This window comes from Sardina pilchardus, chromosome 6, assembly GCF_963854185.1.
Source record: "Sardina pilchardus chromosome 6, fSarPil1.1, whole genome shotgun sequence".
Taxonomy (NCBI): domain Eukaryota; kingdom Metazoa; phylum Chordata; class Actinopteri; order Clupeiformes; family Clupeidae; genus Sardina; species Sardina pilchardus.
In genome coordinates, this window is record NC_084999.1 from 34721667 (window position 1) to 34747164 (window position 25498).

Below are 25498 nucleotides of genomic sequence, written 5' to 3' on the forward strand. Positions count from 1 at the left end.
ACTTTGTAGCCCATCTGTGACATGCTAGGCCTATAGAATAATATATGCAGGTCTAAAACTGAGAAAATTGTAGTGTAATCACAATTATCTAATTGCAAAGGTATGTTATCTTATTATGACCACCGCTAGCGTAGCTAGTGTAGCGGTCATATCGTGATTGAATTTTTCTTTTCTTTTTCTTCCATCATCTACAGAATTTTTGATCAACGATTCCCAGGACACCATAGCACCGGGGCACATGAAACTTGGTGGGCATGTAGCCCCAGTAGACTTTTACGGTAAAATTTAGTTCGGTCCCCAGGGGCTTCTCCACCCCCGCGCTGCACCCACCTTTGGAATTTCATCCATGGGGGGCTATCCAATACATTTTTAAGGCAAAATCACATGCACACTCATATACACATGAGCTGCAAGAGTAGGAGATATGCATATAAATTTCACAAATTACAGGAGATACAGGAAAGTTGACAAGCATTATTTATTTTTGTGGAGAGAATGTGCAGAACTGAGTGGCGGTCATATTGTGTACCGCTATGTAGTGCATAGTTATTATCTTATTTTAAAGTGTAACTTCAGCCCATAACTCCACCCACTTCACTTTTCTGAAAAAGGCTTTCAAAATGGACAGGACGTTCTGAAATTTGGAAGGGAGTGCAGCTCTGCTGCAGCCAATCAACCATGGTGATTTCGTGTCAATCTGGGAATGAGTGCTGCAGACATGGCTTATTACACATAGGCTAATCAGGGCAGCAGGTGTTGGGGCGTTTCATTCCTAATTTGTAACGACCCGGTGACGAAGTCTCGGCAGAAAAGTGCAGGACTACGTCAGCATTCCAATAGCATTTTGGACCAAAATGCCATGGCATGTTTCAACCTGTAGAGGGCGCAGAGAGCTATATCTCCAATACAAAATCATACGAAATGTCACTTTTCTCGGGAAACACGATTTTTGTCAATATTATCCCTGGTAATAGTGTAGGTCACCACTTATGAGTAATTTCAATCAATCAACAGCTCAAAAAACATATTTTAGGGTGCAGTTACACTTTAACGTCTCCTTCATTGTTTCTGTAATCTTGCTAGCGTCACCCACTGGGCAAGCAATGTCTATGGACGTCCAAAACAAGTTGATATCACAGTGGTCTGTCCAGGCTGTGATCTGGACGTCTATTTTACAGTCAAAATGAATTGATAAATGACACTGGGACAATAGTCCAGCCTTCCCGGCTCAGGACGTCTATAGACAACCAACATTAGTTGCAAATAGACGCTCTGCGAGGTCATAATCTGGACATCTATTTGACAGCTAGAATTAGGTAACAAATGACATTGAGACAATAGTGCAGCCTGACCCCGTTCGGGAGGTCTGTAGACAACCGAAATTAGTTGCAGAAAGATGTTCTCCCAGGCCATTATCTAGACGTCTATTTGGCAGCCAGAATTAGTGTATAAATGACATTACAGAACTTTCATGGTAAAAAAAGATTGTTTTTGGGGGGTAACTACGATAACCATGGTTTATCATTACAGTAACTGATAAAACCGCATCATACTCTGTGTAAGGATCAACCTTTAGATTATGACTCTGACATGATAACTACAGCACTAACAGGTGTGTCAGGTGGATGTTCAATGATTAAGTCTTTCAGACTTCTTCTAACGACGTCTATGTAACACCCCAAATAAGATCTATAGAACGTCCAGAAAAGATGTCTTAAAAATGTTCATTCTGGCCACTCTGCTGACATCTTCTGGATATTCAATAATTCAGACTTTCTGTGAGATCTATAAGTAATCTAAGCCGGAGTCAGAATATAAAAAGGGTTATGAAAATACACAATTTATCAATTCTTCTCCCTTGGAGACATGTCAGATTATACCATTACAAATCAGACAACGTAGAACCCAAAGTGGTAAACTCCCACCACACGTAATACCCACTGCAGTTTGTGCAAATAAGCTACTACTGTGTATTAGCATAAATTACCCACCCCGTATGGTTCAAAGGATGCATGGATGCAACTCCAACTTTGACTCATAGGTGTTGATAAAGTAGCCTGGCAAGCCAGACTATACAGAAATGTATAGTCTGGGGTCGGACCATTCACAGAGCTGAAGCCTGTGGGTGGGCTGAACAGTTGTCTTTCAAACTGCCTCTGCACGTAATAGGCCAGCATTTGTGACCAATCGTAGCCGGTCGGCAAAACGGCAAATACATCCTTCTTTAAAACGAATGACTTGAGTGCTTCTTTCTGCTCAAACTTCAAAGAAAAGCCCAAGTCTAACTCTTCCAAAGCCGATTCAAACGAGCGCGCGAACGGTGCAACCCTAGACCATCCCGCTAGGCAAAAATATTTTTGCCCACTAGGGTGCGTCTAGATTTCTAGGCTATTGATAAAGCACTTGGATGTCAGAATCAGGTGTCAAGTTTCGGACCCTGACTCTGACAGCTTTTCTTCTGAGGCTGTTTTGTCTGATGCTATTTTATCTCTCCGTTCCAGCAACAGTTTTGGATCTTTTAAGAGGGGTCTTAAGGCATATTTGTTTAATAGGCACTTAGTCTTTTGAGCGTTTGTTATGTGTTATGGTTTGTATAATAGTATTGTTTTGTTATAATTTGTCCATTGATAGAATTTGACATTTATTTTTGCTATTGTCCTTAAATTTAGCCTTACCATGCCAAAGTTATTGTTATTATATGATTGATTGAATGACTTATTTAATTGCTATTCTCGTATTCATTGTTTTATTTCTCATTAGGTTAGTGATTAAAATGATTGTTTCATACAGTTTTATTGATAATATTGCTATTCTCCCTATTTTGTAACTGTTAATTTAATTTGTATTGTTATTTATTTGTATGTCGCTTTGGACAAAGGCGTCTGCTAAATAACTATAACCACAACCATAACCATAACCATACCTAGAGATCTTCCTTACATTTATTTAACTGATACTGTAATTCCATCGTTTTCTGAAAGACCTGTCACCTGATTCTGACATCTGAGGATGTCCTAATATGTACACAGTGGACTTGAGATGGTGACATGAGTCATTGAAAACTAGGGACTCATGGGACTTTCCCCAATCAGTGTGCAAATTTCATAACTTTTTACCAGACGTTTCAATTAGACTGCCTGCCATAGATTCCCATGTAAGAAGAAAGCATAATGATAATAAAAGAGAAAGAAACACTTAGGGTGTCATCACAGTTTTTCTGCAAGGCCTCCAATTCACATGAATAATAATGGCACAGCTACAGTGGGGAGAAAATGTATTTCATACCATGCTAAAGTTGCCTAAAAAGAGGAACATTAAATCATTAATTGACAATTGATCTTAATGCCTTAATTCAAAAAATGAGTAAAAATCAAACTGCTAAGGACACCAATTTTCCAATCAAAATAACCCCACATCATCACATACCCTTCACTATAGCTAGAGATTGGCATGGCGCTTTTTCCAGTAGGCCTATTAGCCTGTTTGATTTGCATTGAGCTCAATGAGCATCAAACAGGCTAATAGGCCTACTGGAAATGTCAATCTCTTGCTATGGTGAAGGGTATGTGATGATGTGGGGCTATTTTAATTCCAACGGCCAAGGGAACTTTATCAGGATGCATAATATCCTGGACCCATGAAATAGCTGGCCTTTAAAATAAAAATCTGCCTGCCCCTATGTTAACCCTATGTGTTAAATTCCCATAGGGTTACATAGGGGGTCAAATATTTCCTTCCCCCTAGCATTTAGGAAGAACTTTATTGACGATACATTCTTCAATCACAAAGAAAATTGTTGTACTTAGTGGTTTTATTTTTACTCATTTTTTAAATTAAGACATTACGATCAATTGTCAGATGATGATTCTATATCCCTCTTTTTAGGCAAATTTAGCATGGTATCAAATACATTTTCTCCCCACTGTACAGTATACAATCAGATAGCTCAAGACATACTTCAGAGTGAAAATTTTCCATTGCACGTCATTCTTCTACTGAAACAGGAAGTTAAGACAAGTTCTGTGTAACAGAGAATATATAGCCATATGATCATCATAGCAACATGGAAACAATGGCTTACTCTGAGAACTGCAAGAACCTGACAACGTACTGGGATACTGGCAAGAATAATTGTGTATCTTGCTCAGACAAATTTCCTCTGCCAAAAGCAGGTAGGTTTCAGCCAACAAATTACTTGTTTTTGTTAGTGAGAGTTAAAGTCTAGACAAGAACCTTTGTCATGTGGTAACACGTATACAGTACAGTACATGTAGGCAAATTAGCTTAACTAGGTAAATTAGTTAAGCTGATTTACTATCAGCTAAGTTGTCAAAACTTTCTTATGTCTCTTTCTATTAAGCTATTTTGCTCCTATTTTTCCCAAGTAAGAGCTGGAAGGACTCTTCTTTTACATATTTTTTGTTTTTTAAGAAAAGCTTTTATTTTAATGGCGACATCATGATTGAATCTTTAAAAACATATGGTATACATGTGACAGTGAGTTGAGTGACAACCCACGCCGACCATTACAAACAGCCTACTTCAGGAAGTAGTCCTCAGCACAGAGTGCGCTGAGTGAAGTCAAGGCAAGGATTCATTATCCAAATAGTTCAGTGGCCAAAAACTGTTTTTGTTCCCCCTCCAATTCCTTCCATTCCTAAAGGCATGAAACTGAGTGAACTTGTGAAGTTTAGAGCTCTAAACATTTTCATACATAAACCATGATCAAAAGCCCCAATTGTCACTGTGGCAACCATTAAATCTTCCACTGTAACTGAATCAAGCCTACATTTTGCATCATATCTCCTGAACCAAACATGGTATCTCAGAACAAGTGATGTCTGCTCCCTGTGGGTGGGCAGTATTTATTATACATGTGTTTAAAATATATACTATATTGCCAAAAGTACTGGGTCACCTGCCTTGACCCCCATATATAGGCCTACTGTCAGTCCTAGACTATGGTGACATTGTGTATATACATGCAGCTCCTTCCACTCTGAAATTACTTGATGCAGTTTACCATAGTTCACTACGTTTTATAACTGGAGATGGGTTTAGAACTCATCACTGTAAACTATAGGAAAATGTAGGATGGACTTCCCTTGATGATAGGAGGGACAGGTACTGCCTCCTTTTTGTTTATAAGGCATTGCTGGGAAAGTTACCTCCTTACCTAACTTCTCTTCTGAATATGAAATCAATCTGCCACAATACACGTTCACAGGGATTTATATCTCTCCAAACTCCTCAAATTAAATCAGAATTTGGTAAATTAGCTTTTACATTTTTTTGCATCTAATAAATGGAACAAATTCCAAGAATTAATCAAATTAGATTGTCACCAGACCAATTCAAAGGTATGATTGATGATTGTAAAATTTTCTTGCTTTGACTAATATTTAGACCTTTTATTTTATTATTATTATTATTATTATTTATACATACCTTTTCCTCTTTTCTCTCTGTTTTTATTATTATTATTGCTTTATTAATTGTTTATGTATTATTTTAATTATTTGCTTTTTGTCTCTTTTTCTTATTCTTGCTTTATTATTTTGATTATTGTTATTATATGTTTTGTGACTCAGGGCATTGCTGTAAAAGAGCTTGATGCTCAGCCAATTTTCCCTGAATAAAAAACGGTTGATGATGATGATGATGATGATGATGATATGAACTTCAGTCACATCCTATTCTTAATCCATAGGTCTTAATATGACATTGGTCCACCCTTTGCAGCTATAAGAGCTTCAACTCTTCTGGGAAGGCTTTCCACAAGGTTTAGGAGAGTGTTTATGGACATTTTGACCATTCTTTCAGAAGCATATTTGAGAAGTCACACACTGATGTTGGATGAGGAGACTGGCTCTCAATTAATCCCAAGTGTTCTATTAGGTTGAGGTCAGGCCAGTCAAGTTCTTCCACACCAAACTCTGTCATCCATGTCTGTATGGACCTTGCTTGGTGCATTGGTCCACACAGTCATGTTGGAACAAGAAGTGGCCATCCACAAATTGTTCCCACAAAGTTGGGAACATGGAATTGTCCAAAATCTCTTAGTTAATGCTGAAGCATTCAGAGTTCCTTTCACTGGAACTAAGAGGCCAAGCCCATCTCGGGGATGGCCCCTTCCTGTTCCAACATGACTGTGCACCAGTGCACAAAGCAAGGTCCATAAAGACATGGATGACAAGGTTTGGTGTGGATGAACTTGACTGGCTTGCAGAGAGTCAGCAACCCCTGCACTTGCGCCTGAATCACCTGCTTCATCACCTTCTCAAACACCGTCATGACTAAGTGAGGGCTACAGGTCTAAAGTCATTCAGGGCTTTGGGGTTAGAACACTTTGCAACAGGCACAACAACAAATAACAGGAATCCGCTGTTGCTCCAGGCATTCCACATCAATGCACTTTGGGAGTCCTGACTCCACTATTTCTGACAGCGTTTTTCCGGAGACCTGACTCCTTTTCATCTGATGCCTGAGAAATGAATGTGTAATTCCATAAACTTGACATTGGTTTTCCTGAGACCTGATGCCTTTTCATCTGATGACTGACATCTGACTCTGACGTCCGAGGATGTCCGAAAATGTACACCATACGGCAGGTCTGAGTCGAACCAGGGTCCCCGTGGGCACTCTGACCTGTACATGGCACGGGCGCTGTAGCCCGTTGCACCACAGTGTCCCCCGAATGTCGTGTAGTATGCTCTACTAAACTTTGTCTTTTTTTAAAAGGTGAAGGATTTGCAGCAAATTGTGGTCTCAGCGATGATGAAGGAAAGCATGTTGGAGAGTATGAAAATTGCAGTACTGGAACTTACAACAATGGCAGTTTCCTGAGCTGTCAAAAGTGCAAAACATGCTCCTATGTCATGGTGAACTGTACTACAATAGCAGACACTCAATGCTTAAAAGTGTAAGTGGAAAGAAATATGATGTTTTTGTCAAGTTTTGCGAGAAAAAAAGAATCCCTCCCTTGAGTTGCGGCAGAGCTGCTTATGACCTTCAGGAAATTGTACTTATTGCCAAGTGAATCATCAACCCCCTCCCCCTCCCAAAAAAACACTTTGCATTATACTGTGATTCGTTTAATTTATCTGCTTACTTTTTTTTATCCATCCATATTTTAATGTGCATGCAACTATTTACATCTTAATTGTAGTCCAAGATCAGTATATGTTTTCACTGAATACTACCATTTATTTCACTTTCGCGCCTTCCTTAGAGTGATGAGATCCGTGAAATTCGAAATTCTTGTTTTGTTAACTTACAAATGTTAAACTATCAGTGGCGCCCACTATTGACTATTTCTAAGCAGGAAAAACATTACAAAAAATAGTGATTGACCCCTCAGATCATAATGCGTACCATAGAGGGTTAAACTATCAGTGGTGCCCACAGGTGTACTGTAGCCTACGGCATCCCTGTGTCGTCACAGCAATGTATTATAACCGGCTAAACCTAGCCATGAAGTTGAACACGTTTTTAGCATGTTCTAAACGGAATAGTAGGCTAATGTAATACAATATTACTTGATGCTATTTTAGTGGCTGAGCTTCTGTTAGAGCAATCCCCTCTGACACACACATGACTGTGCACTTAGTTCACATCTACACAAAACAAAAGGTACAACAACATTTTTCCTTTGTGTTTTCAAAAAGTTTAGAATCCACATTGCATCATTCCATCAGTTCATTATTTTAGCCAAAGCAGCGACATCAGCTTTTCAAAAAAAGCTCAAAGCCCTAACCAGTAGGCCACGGCTGCCCTATAGTCATGCTCCAAGAGTGTAGCTCTGTACCTGCCTGGCAGGGGGCAGGGGGACCGCACACACCCCCAGCCTGAAAGACTACCGGCCAGTAGCACTCACCCCTCGGAACAACCTCTAAGGTTTATTTTGTGTGACCATCAGCGGACCTTTGGGAAACATTCTCAGAATGTTGGGTGTTTGCTGCGTAGGAGGCAAGCAGTACTAATGTACATGAATTGTTGTGTCCCTACAGCTGAGAGCATACCAAATCTAAACCATTGGTGAAAACAACATTTAGTTGCATAATACAAGAAATGTTCACCCATGAGGGAACCCCCTGAACACCTGTTAAGGCTCTTCATTCTTGCACCAGCATTTCTTGTTCCTGCGCAGTTGTCTATCGTTCAACCATTCTATTGTTTATATTGTGCTTTATGTTGTAAATATTTCATATTTGCTGTGTCAAATAATTTGATATGCAACAAGCATCCACAAGCTTGGATGTTCCATTCCAAAGTAAATAAGTAGATTTTAGAGCAACATAATGCTATTGTAACTTCAGAGTCTTGTTTTAGGGACCATACCACATACCATACCAAGGCAACATACAACAATGATCATACCAAAGCAACACACAACAATGACCATACCACAGCAACATACAGCAATGGCCACACAACTGTGAGTATCAATACATAATCAGTTCAAACAGCTTGGACACTATGGTCTTGGGTTTTTGCCTATTTTTATAACAGTCATATACAGTACCCTTCAGAATTATTGGCAACTTTGGCAAAGTGTCATTGTAATCTCACAATGAAAACAACAAGAAAATATAGCCACAAGCGGCGATGGCGGGCCCGAGCAACTGCGGTGCGGACCTGTGACATTTCATGTGTGGGTTGGTGGGCTTGTGCATGAGCAACACACATGCCCACTAAATTTGGTTCATTTTTGTGAATACATGTGTCAACCACAAAAGACAACAGGCTAGGTGGCGCTATAGAGTCCCTAAGCCACACCCTAGGCCAGAGCTCTGTCTCTGACTAGCGGCAGCAATAACACACAAGCCTACCTAACTGTCGTGAATGTATGTGTCAACCATAATAGACAATGTGCCAGGTGGCGCTAGAGTCCCTAAGCCACACCCTAGGCCAGAGCTCTATCCCTGACTAGCGGTAGCAATAACACACATGCCCACCAAATGTGGTTCATTTTCGTGAGTATATCAACCACAACAGACAATATGCTAGGTGGCGCCATAGAGTCCCTAAGCCACAACCTAGGCCAGAGCTCTGTTTCTGATTAGCGGCAGTAATAACACACAAGCTCACCAAATGTGATTCATTTTCGTGAATACCACCCTAATCCACACCCTCAGCCAGAGCTCTGTCTCTGAATAGCTATAGCAAAACACATGCCCACCAAATTTGGTTCATTTTCATGAATGTACAGGTCAACCACAACAGACAATGTGCTAGGTGGCCCTATAGAGTCTCTAAGCCAAACCCGAGGCCAGAGCTCTGTCTTTGACTAGCGGCAGCAATAACACACAAGCCCACCAAATTTGTTTAATTTTCGTGAATGTATGTGTCAACCACAACAGACAACACGCTAGGTGGCGCTTTAGAGTCCCTAAGCCACACCCTAGGCCAGAGGTCTGTCTCTGACTCTGCGTCAGGCCGTTTTACCATCTAGAACGTGCATTAACTTTGTATAATCTAATGGCGTGTCGTCCATTATCCATTACTTATGCTATACATCAACTGGCCTATAAGTGGCCGGACACAGTTTTCTGTGAATATCTCGAGAACCGTTGGGCCTGGGAGGTTTTTTGGTATATTAAAGCTGCCGTCGGCAACATTTTTTGAGTCATATTAGCTTGAACCGCCATTGAACTGTGATTCTGATCAAATGTGTGATTAAATTGTGTGATTAAAACTTGGATTAAATTGGCTGTTTAGGAAAAATCCCGGATTTTCTAGCTCCCTCTAAAGCCTGTAATTGTGCTTGCAAAAATCGAGCGCTCCCGGTTTTGTTTAAGCAATCACGTTAGGGGGGAGGGGTTTGGGGGGCAGTTTGGAGCTTGGTAGAGGTTGGGGGAGGGACCTGAAAGTTGTATCAGTTTGAATTTTCCGACTTTAGACTGAATTTTGAAGACTTGCCGACGGCAGCTTTAAGGGGCCATGTCAACCCATCCCATAACCGCTCATTTCATGTATAGCGCCACCTTGTCAAAAATGAAAAAGAAAAATGAGCCATTGTAATCACAGGGATCTTTGGTTGACAGGTTCAAAACTACACACTTAAAAACAAAATTTGAAGTGTAGGTCGGATCATTATGACAACCTCTGAATGTATGGTTTGTGTAATTTGGTTCATGGGGGACCATACAATAAATTGATATATATATATATATATATATATATATATATATATTGAAATTATATGTGTACATTTAGTGACTGTACACTATACATACGCATGCAGACATATTAAGATACACCTGTTAACAAAGTGGTCCATTACAACAAGCACACACATGCAGGCACACACACACAGACACACACACCCACGCACGCAGAAACACGCACATACATAAAAAAAACACAGGTACGCGCACACTTAAACACACGCATGTACACACACACAGTAGACCAGGGGTTCTCAACCTTTTGCAAGCTGGGCCCCCCCAAAACTGGTTCATTGCACTTGAGGCCCCCCCTCCTCCCGGCGCCACCCCTTATTATACGGCTACTATACGGAGAAAAGAAACTTAACACAATGTGTCTTTAGCAATGACTTGGCTACCGTTTCGTGGCTTCCTCTAGCAAAATAAATTGTTTGCCACACAGATAGAACTTGACAGTTGCAGGTGTTGCTTTTTAAGGTTTGAGAAAATGGAACTATCATTGGACTGATATTCAACATAAAATTGAGCTAATAATTCTATATTAAGATGTCTTAATAAAGCTACTGTGTGCTTTGTTATTTTTACAGGTGATGACAACCGACTCCGACAAATGTAAGGGCACAATTTAACAAATATACATCAGTGTGTACCGTTAAAGGGGACATATTATGCAAAACTCACTTTTTGCGGGCCTTTGTGTTCATATTTGGGCCTCTACTGTTCTTATAAACACTCCAAACGCGAAAAAAAAAATCCATCCATTTTCTGTAGGTCAGTAGAAAGACTTTGGTGTCAAGAATAGTATGCTGCTGTGAGCCATTTGGATGGCTCCCTTATTGTGATGTCATACTAAGGGAATTTGCATAGACCAACCCTGGCACCAGGGTCTATCATATGTGGTTAGATACCGGCTCTGTGTGAAACGAGCAGCGTAAACAGTACACACAGCCGGAGGCGTAGCCAGCAACAGCTTATTTGCATAAATGTGACAGAGCCCTTAAACGGCTCAATTTGGAAGAGACCGAAACTGGCAAGAATAGAGCTGGTGAAATCTCTTTATGTGAGAGTGATTTTGTGCAAAGAACTTCACGAACATGTTTTGTATAGCCCCTAGACCAATTCTAACTTGTTTAAAAAGAGGTATCATATGTCCCCTTTAAATGTGTGTATTTCCTCTCTTTAGTTTGTAACAGTAGTTATCATGATTAATGTAAATATAAAATATTTTTTGCTTATTTAGATCAATCAATGATCTAGCACTACTAACAAATAGTTTTGCTGATCCTTGACTTTCCACCTAATTGTACCTGTTGAGGTGTCTATGACCATGGCAATCTTGACAGGGACAAAAAGGAGGCGGTCATTCCCAGCCGCATTCCCGGCCTCCGGAAAATTGCACTCATTAAGCGCTTTCAGACATAACTGTAAAACCGAAGGTTACACGGATGTTACATGGTTGGCCTGTAGGCTATGTCTGAACATTTGGAACCGCGAACTTAGCCGGCTCATACACTACCTCCCTCCTAGTCCTCTAGACATTATATTAATGAGCTGTGTCTGAACGAAGCGTAGAAACTGCGGTGAAAATTCACACCAAGCGTCACAGACTCACAGCATTTGCATTGTTTTTTTTTTTTTTCCCAGCATTTCTGTTGTTAACGTCAACGTTCGCTGCAACGTTGTATGATAAAGTTGCATTTTAGTTTGACTCGCTCCGCAATTACTTTGTTGTATGGAATAAAATAACACTGTATTTTCAAATAACAGACTTTATTTTGTTGTATGTGCTTTGGGAATATTTCAGCCACCACAACTGGCCTAACTGAGCTACCGCAGTGGATAGCTAGTGGAGGTAACAGTAACTCTTTCTAATATGACTTTCTTTATGACCTAGTTTTTGTGACTTACACCTACAGTAGGGAAAAGGGGTCTAAGTTAGTGTGCAATTTAAGTCATAACTAGTGTTATGTTGAAACTATTTTGCATGGTGCAACCCATTACATTTCAGTAGCTTGTAAACTTCAACGTAGTGCCAGCCGACTCGCAAGAAAGCATTCTATCAAGGATGCGCTCTTGACTTTGAGAAACAGCGATAGTCTCTTTGAGATGGTAGAACCAATCAAATAAGCTTCACTTCTCCACTTCTCCAACACAACTGCTTGTTGTGGGATCAAAGTATGCATTTTATCCCATCTCTGCATAATCTGTGAATTAGTGAAACATACACAGGTGAGGTGAACCATCCACTAACCCGTCTGCTCGGGGAGCAGTGAGGAGTTAGGTGTCAGCCATGGATGTGGACGTGGGAGTTCAACCGCTCAATTTTTTTTCCAACTGGTCGGGAATCGAACCGGCAACAGCTCAAAGTCCAAACCAGTAGGCCATGGCTGCCCCACACATATTTGGGCACATATTTGGCTAGTTTCCCAAAATGTTGGTGTGTTTCAGCAAATCGTGTTCGCTTTGTTTCAGATCCATGACGTCCAAGTTATCCTGACCTATAAATAAATGAAGGATCAGGGATTTATGTTGTCTCTCTTCATGAAAACACTATTTGCTTTTTCAGGGATCATCATCCCCATCATTCTGGTCCTTTTGTCTTTCATTTACATGATGAGGCGGTGGAACATCAAGAACAGAGGTTAGTAGATTATGGCAAACTGTTGCACATGTAGTTGTATATTTAACATGAGTGCACTGAGCGGGTTCCACTTTAGTAGATGATGGCCTGGACAATTATTGATAGAATTTCATATTTTCTTCCTACATAATTTAAGAAAAGATCTTGGCTCTAGGGTACTCGACTATGCCACCCTCTTTGTTCAACTTGATCACACATTGTTCTCACTCAACACTTATGCAAAATGTGTAGAACACAGCCATTAACTGGACAGGATTTGTATCGACTATGCACAATGTCTGTACGCTTATGCTCTGTGCTCACCATAGTAAGCTACTGCCGGTTTTTCAGTTGCATTTTATCTACGCTGTTAGCACTACATTACAGCCACTCGGACAAAAAAACATGTTTGTTCCATGAGAGCTGCGGCTGGCAGCACTAACGTTACTGAATAAAGGCAGATACTATTTGCACCCGGGTGGAAATAATGAACATTACTATTTACACCCGGGTGTAAATAGTGTATAAATCAACAATACTATTTACACCCGGGTGCAAATAATCAACATTACTATTTACACCCGGGTGTAAATAGTGTAATAATCAACAATACTATTTACACCCGATGTCTAACATCCATGTACCCTGTCAATAGGCCTGTGTATTTACCAGCTCTACAGTAGGCTAGGCCTAATTTAGTTTTTAACAGTTTTTAGCTGTTTTGCCATGTCGGGGTTACTTGGACGTGATACAAATATTAGGCTAATGAGTGGTCATGTGGTAGCTTGATCAAAGGCAAGCTATAGTTCAAAGAGTTGTTTTCTGAGTTGTCTTCCAGGCAGCGCTGCCACTGTTGGCACTTAATCCTACTCCTAACCTTAACCCTAACCTTAACCAATGCCTAACCCCAGCGCCTTCCAGGCAGCGCTGCCTTGAAGACAACGTTGGGGGCTCAAAACACCAAGAAACCTTTCTGCTCACAACTAGGCCCTACTGAAGCCTACTTCTACTTGATATCCTACTGTACTCATAACTGAAATAAAACTAGTCAATCTTTGACAGGTTAAAAAAGCACAAACTCTTATTTACCACGAGGTAATGTCATCTGAGAAAAAATAAGTCTTTGGCATGCAAAAAAAAAGACATCGCTTCAGCTGGAATTCGGACCTGGGACCCTGGATTTGCAACCCAGTCACTTATCCGCTGCACTACGCTCCGTTATGTCATTGCGGGATACTACTCATGTTTGAATGACTTGTTGTGGTTGCTAGGTAAACAAACTAAAAGATCGTATTTCTTGATTTTGCTTACAAACGGACGGCTTTCCCATTCACTGAACAAGGTTTATGGAAATTTAGCACCACTTTCCCATCTAAGATATTGTTTTATAATCCTAACTTGTTAGATATAGAATTTAGGTTGGCCATCTCCTGCCAAGATGGTCCCGCTATGTTGCACGCATTTCAGGTTTGGGTGCAAATAAGAAAATGCCTCCATTCCACTATTTACACCCAGGTGCAAATAATCACTCCGATAGATACATTGACACAATTATGAGATGCATAAACACATAACTGGATTACATTAACATTCATTCATTCTTCTGTCCAAAGTGACTTATATACATCAATTATATTACAAGGGCCACTGTCCCCCAGAGCAACAGGGTGCCTTGCTCAAGGGGTACAACGGTGGAAGCCAGGAATTGTCCAACCAACGTGGATCTATGCAATTAATTATTGGATAACTGTAGCTATAAGTTGTCTATAAATGTCATTAGGGCTACAGCCGTAATAATGATATTAATATTTCACAGCAGTTTAATTATCCAAAGGAGAAAAAAAACTAAATCCTGAACAGTCAGAATGTCCTTTTGAATTGATTTATTTGTATAGTGCATTTAACAATGAGCCCATTAGGACTTCCTGATGTACTAATTGATGAGGCTGATAGAATGCTTTCTCCAATAAATAGAGATGAAAAAACACAAGTCCCAGTGTAGCTCCACAACAGCAACGCACACTGAACTTGGCACCCTGGAAAGTGTTAACATCATTGGTAAGTTAAGCTGTAGTTTCTTACTTGCAAGCATCACATGTAAAATATTCTGCAGTATTTCTGGGCCTGCTTCTCCCTCCCTTGCTGGCCATTGCATTGTTTGTGGTTTACTTCTGTCTGTTCCTCTTTTGGCCTGATGATGGAGTTTTTGAGTTCTGCCCAGTTGTGCTAATTAGATGACCTACTGTAACTGAACTGCTCTTGCTCACCCATTTTCGACAGTGCCAGAGCCATAGAAATAGATAGTTGATGTCACTGTCATACGATAAATACTTCCAAAAACCTATGCTGAATGGTTGTATCTCAGATGGATGGGATGGGACATATTTTGGGATCCTGGAGGGTGTAAACTAGTAACTAGTTTTCAGCTCCGAAACACACTCACTCTACTGCTCTCTACTGCAAGAGATTGGCATGGTTTTATTTCAGTTAGCCTATTGGCTGGTTTCATTCTCATCGAGCTCAATGCAATTCAAACCAGCTAATAGGCTAACTGAAATAAAACCATGCCAATCTCTTGGTACGGTGAAGGATATAGTGTTGATGTGGGGTTATTTTAATTCCAAAGGCCAAGGGGACTTTAACAGGGTGTATAGTGTCCTGGATCCATGAAATAACTGGCCTCTAAAAATAAAAATCTGCCTGCCTCTATGGGAATTTAACATAGGCGTTCCAATACTTATGACCCCTGTATTCTAAGGAAAACATTTATTTATTTACAATACATTATTCATTCACAAAGAAAATGTATGTCCTTAAAGGTTGAATATTTCCTCCTTTTCTTCATTTAAGGCATTAAGATCAATTTCCAAAAGATGATTATATATTGTCAACTTTAGCATGTGTTCCAATACTTTTGGAGGGCACTGTACAGTATATGCATATATCTCCTACTCTTGCAGCTCATGTGCATGTAAATGAGTGCGTGCATGTGTTTGTTTGCTTTTGTGTAAAGACTGTGTGTGTGTGTCTGTGTGTGTGGATGCGTGTGTCTGTGTGTGTTTGTGTATGTGCATACTGTACGTGTGTGTGTGTGCGTGTGAATCTGTGGATGTGTTTGTGTGCGTATGTGTGTGTGTGTGTGAGTGTGACAGTATCATTCTTAACCAGCAACCCTTCACTCAATAGCACCATCTGCAGGCCGATGGGTGTAGTAACTAAATGTACACATAAATACATTTATTTTATAGCCCCCCATGGATGAAATTCAACAAAACTTCCACAATACTCCCAGAGGATGTCAGGTTAATCATACACATGAAATGTGGTGCAGTTCATAACATTTCATCTGAAGATAGGGGCGATGAAAGCAATATAATATTGCATTTTCATTTTTTACCATTGGAGTGCAAATCACAAATGACTGGTTGGTTATAAGCTAAGTTGATGCGGGCTCTTGAGACCAACATACCATAAACATTTTGTCATCCTCGGTGCCACAGTTGGGTTTCAGGGGGATGTCGGGCTATCGCAGGGGTGGAGTGGCCCCCGGGGACTAAATTAAATGTTTCCGTAAAAGTCTACTGGGGCTACATGCCCACCAAGTGCTATGTGCCCCGGTGTTACGGTGTCCCGGGAATTGTTGACCAAAAGTTCAGGAAGTAGATGACAGGAAAAAAGAAGAAGAACAAAAAAACTACGCTAGCGGCGGTCATAATAATAATAAGCTCAGAGCCTTACACGACAACCATCCATCTTAGATAGCACATTTACTACCTGTAAGCTGCTTCAATATGGATGATGTTACTGCTACTGTGGGCGAGAGACTACCTACAGTTTGTAACAGATCGCATTATATCATGGTTATCCATATCGCTAGTACTCGTATACATACATTCGTGATGGCGAAATCTGAATGTCTTCCTTCTAGCAACTGCGTCATGTTTGTTAGAAAGAACCGGGATGCATGAAACACGTTGTACTCAAATGTAATTTACAAAGACATCGTACCATACTGAAAGCTAATATTTTGTCACTTGCAACCTACATCAGTCCTCTGTCAAACACAGTTGCATTTTCAGCTCTGAACAGAACTGTTTAGGAGTTCTTCTTGGTCCGAACCGCTCTGGTTTGGGCATAGTTGCTCCACAATGCCCTCCACCCAGTTGACTGTTGCCCACAAGTTCATGGAGGACTCTACGTACAACACACAGACAACAAATAGAAAACATATTGTCCAGGGAGATAAATGCAATTCTGTTGGTCGCTGTGTATACCTCCCACCAACAGCAACAGCGATAGGAACACGGCCCTTTACGAACTGTACCAGGCCATCCGCGAACGACAGATCGCACACTCATCCTCGTTTCATCATCCTCGATTTGAACCATGCTGATCTCAAAACTGTCCTTCCAAAATTTCATCTGCATGAACACTTCCTAACAAGGTGAGATAACACCTTGGACCTGGTTTACACTTCTCACAAAGGAGCATTCAAAGACACACCCCTCCCCCACATTGGCCTCTCTGACCACATCACTGTTATGCTAATGCCAGCATATAGACAGAGAGTGAAAGTCACCAAACCGGTTTCGAGGCATACATTCATCTTTGTTTCTTTTAGTACCAGTAAAAGAATAAGCCTTAAGCTACTTGCACTTTATTTATTGTTACCTAGTGGTCAGGATATGTCACTTTAGGATATGTTCTTGTTGTGTATGTGCACTTCACAGTTTGTACTGTCCTGTCTTGTCTTGTCTAGATGCTTGTCTATGCACGGGACAGTGAGAAACGTTACTTCGATTCCTTTATATGTCTAGTACATGTGAAGAAATTCACAATAAAGCTGACTTTGACTGGTGGTTGGGGGAGGGGCCTCCTGTGGATGGCAGGGATGCAGGTTGTTCCTGTGTAAGGTACGGATGGGACCATCCTTGCCTGTTGGTCTGAAATCGTAGATAGGTTGATTCGGCCTCACCTGTGCCACCACCACAAATGGAGAGGGGACCCACCTTGGCTTCAGCTTCCCCCGGACCAGTAAGGGTGCAGCTGTTGCCCATCTGTTATATCGGTTTTGGTCCCAGGTCTGCCTCTGCTTCACAGGAGTCTGAATATGCTGATATGCCTTGTTAAGGGATGGTGTTGTTGGACCCAGACCTCCAGGGGGGTGCATTGTTGTAGGGGCTGGACGCCAAGACACAGGTCCACTGGAAGTCGAGCATGCCTGCTGAACACAACAAAATGAGGAGTTAGTCCAGTGCACAGTGTTGTTTTAGGTCTGTACTAGAGCATGCAACCTTGCTGGCAACTGGCCCTGTTTCTCCACTGACAGAGAGCTCAATATGCCCAGCAAGGTCTGACTGAATCATTCTACCACATCATTCAAGTTATACTTTGCCAACTGGGCGGCCCAGCATTGTTCAGTGGCCCCCAAATTTCCACCTCGGCCCCCCCAAAGATAGTCCTTAAACTTTTCGGTGACTGCTGACTTGAGCCCCAGCAACTCCAATTTGAAAGAGCTGTAGTTCTTGTCATTACTAGAATGTTCAGTTAATCAGCTGAAACATCCATTCTCACAGAGCACTCAGGACTCATCTTATAACAATGAACTCTGTGAATTCAGTCTCCCAGCTGAAAGTGCCATCTGTGGCCTCATCAAAAAGTGCAATTCCTCCACCTGTCAGCTGGACCCTCTTCCAACAAGCCTAGTTAAGAGCTGCCTGCCATCTATTGCTCCGATGATTACATCAATTCTAACCACCTCTCTTCTCTCTGACGCTGTACCATCAGCCTTTAAAACTGCTATTGTCAGACCAACACTGAAAAAACCTGGATTGGATTCTAACAACTTGCTTGAGAAAATAGTGGCGACTCAACTCCAGGATCACCTGAGAGACAATGATCTCTTTGAGCCATTCCAATCTGGATTTCGTCCTATGCACTGTACTGAAACGGCCATGATTAAGATTACTAATGATCTCCTCTGTGCAGCTGATGATGGACTTATTTCTATTCTGATTCTCCTTGGTCTCAGTGCAGTCCTATCTCTCTGGAAGGACACAGTGTGTACAAATGCTGAGCTGCAAGTCTGAGAGTACTGCTGTGACAAGAGGGATCCCCCAGGGATCTGTGTTAGGCCCTCTGTTGTTTGTCATCTACGTCCTCCCACTTGGCACTATCCTCTATGTTTGATTTCACTACTATGCTGATGACACCCAGCTCTACTTTTCAGTGAAACCTACTGCCACTCTTTTGCCAGCCTGCCTCTATCAATGTGTGGATGACACAAAATTACCTGAAGCTGAATAGCAGTAAGACTGAGCTGCTCTTGCTAAGATGGAACCTTTCACCATTTGTGTACATGGCAGCACCATCCCTTGCTCCAAACAGGTCAAGAGCCTTGGTGTCATACTGGACAATACCATCTCATTCAGTGCACACATAAACAACATATCCAGAAATGCCTTTCTCCATCTAAGGAACATTGCACGGCTCTGCCCAGCACTCACCTAGCAGAGTGCAGAAGTCCTAGTCAACGCGTATGTGATTTACCGCCTTGACTACTGTGATTCAATCTTGTCTGGAATCCCAAATAAGCTACTCCACCGGCTCAAACTCATCCAGAATTCTGCAGCGAGGATTATAACATGCTCCAAATCCACCAACCATATAACACCATTGCTTATGCAGCTGCACTGGCTTCCAGTTGCCTACATAATCAATTTCAAGGTCCTGCTCCTGGCATACAAGTCCCTACACAACAACGCCCTTACCTACCTCACTGACCTCCTGGAAGTTTACACTCCTGCCCGCCCTGAGATCCTCCTCAGCAGGCCTGCTACTGTACGTGTCCCTGGTGACAGATGAAAGAGGGCTTTCAGCTACATTGCCCCCAAGCTGTGGAATTCACTGCCAAACTACACCAGACACTTCGACTCAATTACTGACTCTAAAAGTAGACTGAAAACTAGACAAGAAACCTTATGGACTGACTTTAACTTTTTATTTTGTTTTTTGTTTTTTTTATGTGATGATTTTACAACCTTGTAAAGTGACCTTGGGTGTCATGAAAGGCGTTTTAAATAAATATGTATTATTATTATCATTATTATTATGTTCTGCTGGATGGAGACTGCAGCTTGCGTAGGCGATCAACCTTTCATGCCCCTCTTGGAACTGCGGTGATGAAACAGCGGTAATATCCTGCAAACCAGGGAAAGAGCGGAACTGCTCCATGATCCTTAGTACAGGCCATTCTCTCACTGCTGTCATCTTCCCGGGAATAGTGGCCCTGCTACGTTGGCTGACCACATGCCCCAGGTAGCGCACTTATCTCTGGAAGAGATAGCACTTCTGTGGCTGGGGCTTCATGCCATGAGTCTAGAGGCGCTGGAAAACCTGTTTGAGGTGGGCCAGATAATTAGTAAAGGATGGAGAAAAAACTATGACATCTTTCAGGTAATTTAGCAAGTCGTTTACCTGGTACCGGCACCGTTGTGTCAACCACTGAAATGTGGCAGGGGCATTGGCCTAGAGGCATCACAAAGGCCGTCTTTTCTTAGTCTAGAGGGTCCACTTTGACCGACCAATAGCCATAAGCCAAGTCCAGAGCTGAGTAAAAGGCCGCCTTTTTCAGGGTAGTCAGGGACTTTTCTATCCGTGGCAGGGGGGTCCCCTGATTCAGCTTCCAGTAATCGACACAGAAGCGCCAGGACCCATCTTTCTTTCTGACCAGGACCACAGGGGCAGCCCAAGGACTAGAGCTCTCCTTCACCACCCTGTTCTCCAGCATCCCTCGTAGCAACCCCTGCAGTTCAGCATACAAACTGGGTGGAACAGGCCGGTGTCTCTCCTGTCCTGTATAGGGGTGCATCGTCAGTTGATATCTGGTGCTGGACAACACTGTTTTGGACAAAATCATCATTGTGTGCAGCAAACACTGAAGACCACTTCTGCAGCAGTGACCTTCAGCCTTGCTCCTCCGTGGTCAGGACCAGTGCTGGGTGGGTCCCTGCGCCAAAGTCTTCCTGCAGACCGCAAAGGCCTTCTCCCAAGCTTTGCCAGCCTTCTGGATGGTGGCTGACCTGAAAGCAGCCTCCCCTGGATGACTTCCCTGAAAAACTTGTGCCGAATAGTCAGAAATTACATTCTTTCCAAGGATCCCATAGCCTGAACAATCACGGCCCCTTTATCTGGCAGTCTAATCTGACCCACCTCCAAAATACAACATACAGAACACAGACAACAAATAGGAAAAAGTATTGTCCATTGGCCGGGGCCGTGGGGTTCACAAAACATGAAAGCTGCAGCAGAGCGAGTCCCGGCTGGAAGTGTCAGTTTGGAATATCCCTTTGGCGCAATCCACATTCACATTGTCACTCAACCGTGGCTCTTGTCCGAACCGGGTTTCGTCTTGTCGTCCTGGCAGCACCCTTCCTGGAATTCAACACAGTGAGCTACACGAAAATAGATAATTACAAGAGAGCACAAATAGCTCTTCCCTTTGCTGTGCCGATCGTCCTGTGGAGATAGACCACAGCAGTCTAGCCAGTAGTGCTCCGCTTTCTCCCCCACTCTAGCCTACCCAGTCCAGCCGCTCACTCCTTCTTATCTGGCCCAATCCTGCAACAATTACCGTATCAGCCAACCAGCACAGTAACCCGATGACTGCCCACACCTGTCCCCCTTATAGTCAGCCGGAACACCACTAATGCCCAGAGAGAAAGGATCAGTTGCACAAGCATCCTAGATCACACATCAACAATACTTCCAATGCTCATATAAGAGTTCATAATGTCCGTAACTGCAACAGTACATATCACATCAGTCCCCAGGTTATAATCAGTCACAACATAACACATATTTCCCCCCACCCACAACACTTCACTCATGATATGTCTTGTAAAACAGCAGACATCATACGGTTAAATACTTGTCCACTAGAGGGCATCTCTAGTTCCTGTCACGGTGATTAATGTATTCTAATGACTAGTGCTGTGGACTCAAGGAAGGTCCTTTAATGGCAAGTATTTCCACTCAGGCCATCTTTCTCCATATAGGGAGGTCCTATTGACATAAAAGCACATCAGGTGAATTTGTGTTTACATCTGAATTGAATGGTATAAATATCTCATCTCCCCCAATTTGCTAAAATAAGGCTAGTGAAGACATTGAACTTGATGCTAAACTATGTTGACATAAAAATATTCATTGCGGGTGCGTCACAATTCACAGTACGGCTATTACCATGATGATGGGGAAAAAAAGAAGGCAAAAAGTCAGTCATGCTTTTTACAACAATGCAATTGCTTGTTTATACTACAGGGCAGGGTTTCCTGTTTGGCCGACAATTAGGGAAGGGGCAAAATATGTGTAGACAACTGCTCTGCCATCTTGGCATTAGAGACTGTCCCCATATATTTCTACGTAGGATTCTAGAGGTGTAAAGGTGTAAATTGATATGTCTTTGATGTCTTTTGCCCTTAGAACCTGAACTGCAGGTGATGCCATTACAACTTCTGCTGGATAACATGGATGTGCTGGAGGACCTGCTGATCTTGCTAGACCCCGACTGCAGTGGATTGAAGAACACTCGTCACCTGGCTGCCCGCTGCCATTTCTCCTCTACCTGGATTAATTATGTGTATTCCAAGAGAGACAGCAAGAGCCCTCTAGTTGCTGTGCTGGAGGCAATTGCTGCCCGGTCTCCCGAGTGGACTGTGGGTCAACTGGCAGAGCTTCTTCACAATATTGACCGTCATGATGCTGTCAATGTCCTGAAGAAACTCAGTCAACCCCAGAAAGTTTAAGTACACAAAAATATGGTCAGATTCATTAACATTTATTAATTTAGCAGAAGCTTTTATCGGATTTATTTAAATTACATTGCAAGGGCAAATAACAACTCAGGGTTAAGAGCCTTGCTCAAGGGCCCAATAGTTGAAGGCGAGAATACTTTAAAGATACTGCCGTCAGTATCAGTATAGTGAGTCATTCCGTTTCAAATCAGATAAGGTTGTTGCTACACCGTCTCAGATTTTGTTAAAACTTTGTCAATATCATCAATGGGTCCTAAAACCAAGGCCTGTGAAATATTTCTGTACAAATCATCTGTCTTCATATCTTTTTCAGACCTTGTTTCATTTTTACAGCTTGAGAAACACATGCTATGTTTGGGCATTAATATCTTGACAAATATGTTGTTCCCTAGCCTCCCACATTTTCTAGGGTAGAAGATCAGCTCATAATAAGCATGTGTAAACAATGTAAAGTCTGTACTAAATGTCTCTTGACTTTTGAAAAGGCCCTAGACTTTGGACAAATGTGCAGTAAGTGTGATATTGAGGGTATGAAAAAAACAGTTTCTTTTTATCACTTGGTATCAGTCACTATTTTCTATATTGAAATACATCAACTTATTAATGTTTTCCCACAATTTGAAGTTTCCATGACAAATGACCATGACAATAATAAGGATAAATATGGCGTGTTTGTATTTTTTGTGTCATTTTTGAAACTGAAATGCTATGTGGGGTAGGTAGTAGGACTATGAACATGTATGTGGAAAGCACAAAGAGTATGGACATTTAGTGTGTAAAGTATCAATATTGTACTGAGTCCCATTAACAGAATAAATACATGTAGTTACAGGTGTTAGAACACCAGAATAAACATTTTCAATAAAAAAAAAAGAATAAAAAAATAGTGCCCCCCTCAGGTGAAATAATATGAAATGGCTGTATTTTACTTTTCATATTACAGAAATTGATAATACCTTGAAAATGAAAAGGATGCCAAATACGCCAAATTATGTACTTGAAATTGTGTTTTAACCATTAATCTAATCCTGCCATCTATGTGCTGTGCCAGCCCAAGCCACTACTAATTCCATATATTCAATATTTGGCATCCTTTTCATTTTGAAGGTATTAGGAATTTTCTTGTTATTTTTGTAATATGACAAGTAAAATAAAGCCGTTCCATTCAATTAAAGAAGCCTATCTATCAGATGCCTTGAAAAAGGAGCAAAATCTTATGTTGAGTTTCACCTGAGGGGGCGCTATTGTAAATGTTTATTTTGGTGTTCTCAAAACACCTGTAACACATTTATTCTGTGAATGGGACACATAATGTTTCATGGTCCTACTACCTACCCCACATAGCATTTCAGTTACATGAAAATTACACACATTTGTGAGGTCACACACCGATGTTGGACGAGGCGACTGGTTCTCAGGATCCACTCTAACTCATCCCAAAGGTGTTCTATTGGGTTGAGGTCAGGACTATGTGCAGGCCAGTCAAGTTCATCCACACCAAACTCTGTCATCCATGTCTTTATGGGCCTTGCTTTGGACATGGAAGGGGTCATCCCCGAGCTGGGCTTGGTCCCTTAGTTCCAGTGAAAGGAACTCTGAATGCTTCAGCATTTACCAAGAGATTTTGGACAATTCCATGCTCCCAACTTTGTGGGAAGTTTGGGGATGGCCACCTCCTGTTCCAACATGGCTGTGCACCAGTGCACAAAGCAAGGTCCATAAAGACATGAGGGACGTGATGGAGAAGTGTCCGATACATGAGGTGTGAGGTTGTTAGAAGGAGAGGAGGTTGGTGGGGATATTTATTGTCTGCAGGAATGGTCATTTGTGTTTAGAACTACTGTGAAAATGAATGGAAATAAATTCTATACACGTCTCAAAGAGAACCTATTGCTGTCTATTGTGAAACTAAGGCTTGGGCTCTACTTAACACTTTACATTACAGATCGTCTCTCCTCATGTTAATGAATGTGATGGCTAGAATATTTTGGGTTCTGATTGGCTGTTAGCTTTATATCGTTCTCAAAATCGCTCTGAAAGTGATCAGCAACGATATCGTTCGTCATGTCGTTATCGTTATAGTTTATGTGTGAACGTTGTCATTCATATTAATGAGAGCGATATTTGTTTATAGTTATCGTTATCGTTCTTGGTGTGAACGGCCCTTTACTTTTCAACTACCATACAACTAACAACAGTGCAAATAACTTTGATTTAAGGGTGAAATAAAATGGTAATACCTGCTGTAAATATGTACTTACCGAAGCAATAAATATTTAGGATTTACTTATTGTGACATATTATGTGACCTGTTATCTGTTGTTATCATGAAATAAATTAAGTAATTTCACAATAACTATATGGTATCAGGGCTGTAAAATACTGTTTTATCTTTTCGAAAGGTTTTCTGTACGGTGGGGAGTTGCTAAAATACTTTCGAAAAGACAACACAGTATTTTACAGCCCTGATACCATATAGTTACTGTGAAATGACTTTATTTATTTCATCATAATAACAGATAACAGGTCACATTTTACCATCAAACTAACTACTACAAAAACTATGACCACTGTGTAATTGTAACCTGACTTTCGCCAGATCCTGTAGTTCGCTGTCTGCTTCACACAAGGATCTGGGACTTCTCGATAGGAGATGTATTTCTGAAGGCGGGTCCTTGTAAAACATCCTCGAATGTGATTTGATAAACCACTTGCCTGTTATCTTGAATGACGTGCTAGGCTTCTTCAAGCTCTTGCCAAACCCGGTCGGAAGAAGAGTAAAAACATCCTTGCCACCAATCTTTTAAAGAATGAATACTCGATAGATTCGACAAAACGGTTGAAATAGCAGAATCAATGTCAGCACAAGACTCCTCGCTGCGTGCCGCCATTGT

At 41.5% G+C, this 25498-nt stretch overlaps 1 protein-coding gene across 2 annotated transcripts; it reads left to right on the forward strand.

Annotated features, from left to right (window-relative positions):
* The first annotated feature begins 4053 nt into the window (after positions 1 to 4053).
* Positions 4054 to 24810, forward strand: igflr1 (IGF-like family receptor 1). Of its 2 annotated transcripts, XM_062539666.1 has the most exons (8): positions 4054 to 4172; positions 6742 to 6922; positions 8332 to 8437; positions 10757 to 10781; positions 11974 to 12021; positions 12736 to 12810; positions 14764 to 14847; positions 22273 to 24810. In XM_062539666.1, exons 1-8 carry the CDS (start codon positions 4064 to 4066, stop codon positions 22593 to 22595), a joined length of 951 nt encoding a protein of 316 aa, XP_062395650.1. In that variant the 5' UTR covers positions 4054 to 4063; the 3' UTR covers positions 22596 to 24810. The 2 variants fall into 2 exon arrangements, with proteins under 2 accessions (XP_062395650.1, XP_062395651.1); XM_062539667.1 differs by lacking the exon at positions 11974 to 12021.
* Positions 24811 to 25498: the final 688 nt, after the last annotated feature.

What these genes read in the sequence shown, in the direction of transcription:
- igflr1 (XM_062539666.1), top strand. Translation starts at nt 4,064, where the DNA reads ATGGAAACAATGGCTTACTCTGAGAACTGCAAGAACCTGACAACGTAC. An exon ending in GACACTCAATGCTTAAAAGT is followed by an intron (nt 6,923 to 8,331) that starts GTAAGTGGAAAG and finishes GTCTTGTTTTAG; the next exon opens with GGACCATACCACATACCATA. An exon ending in GTGGAACATCAAGAACAGAG is followed by an intron (nt 12,811 to 14,763) that starts GTTAGTAGATTA and finishes TCCAATAAATAG; the next exon opens with AGATGAAAAAACACAAGTCC.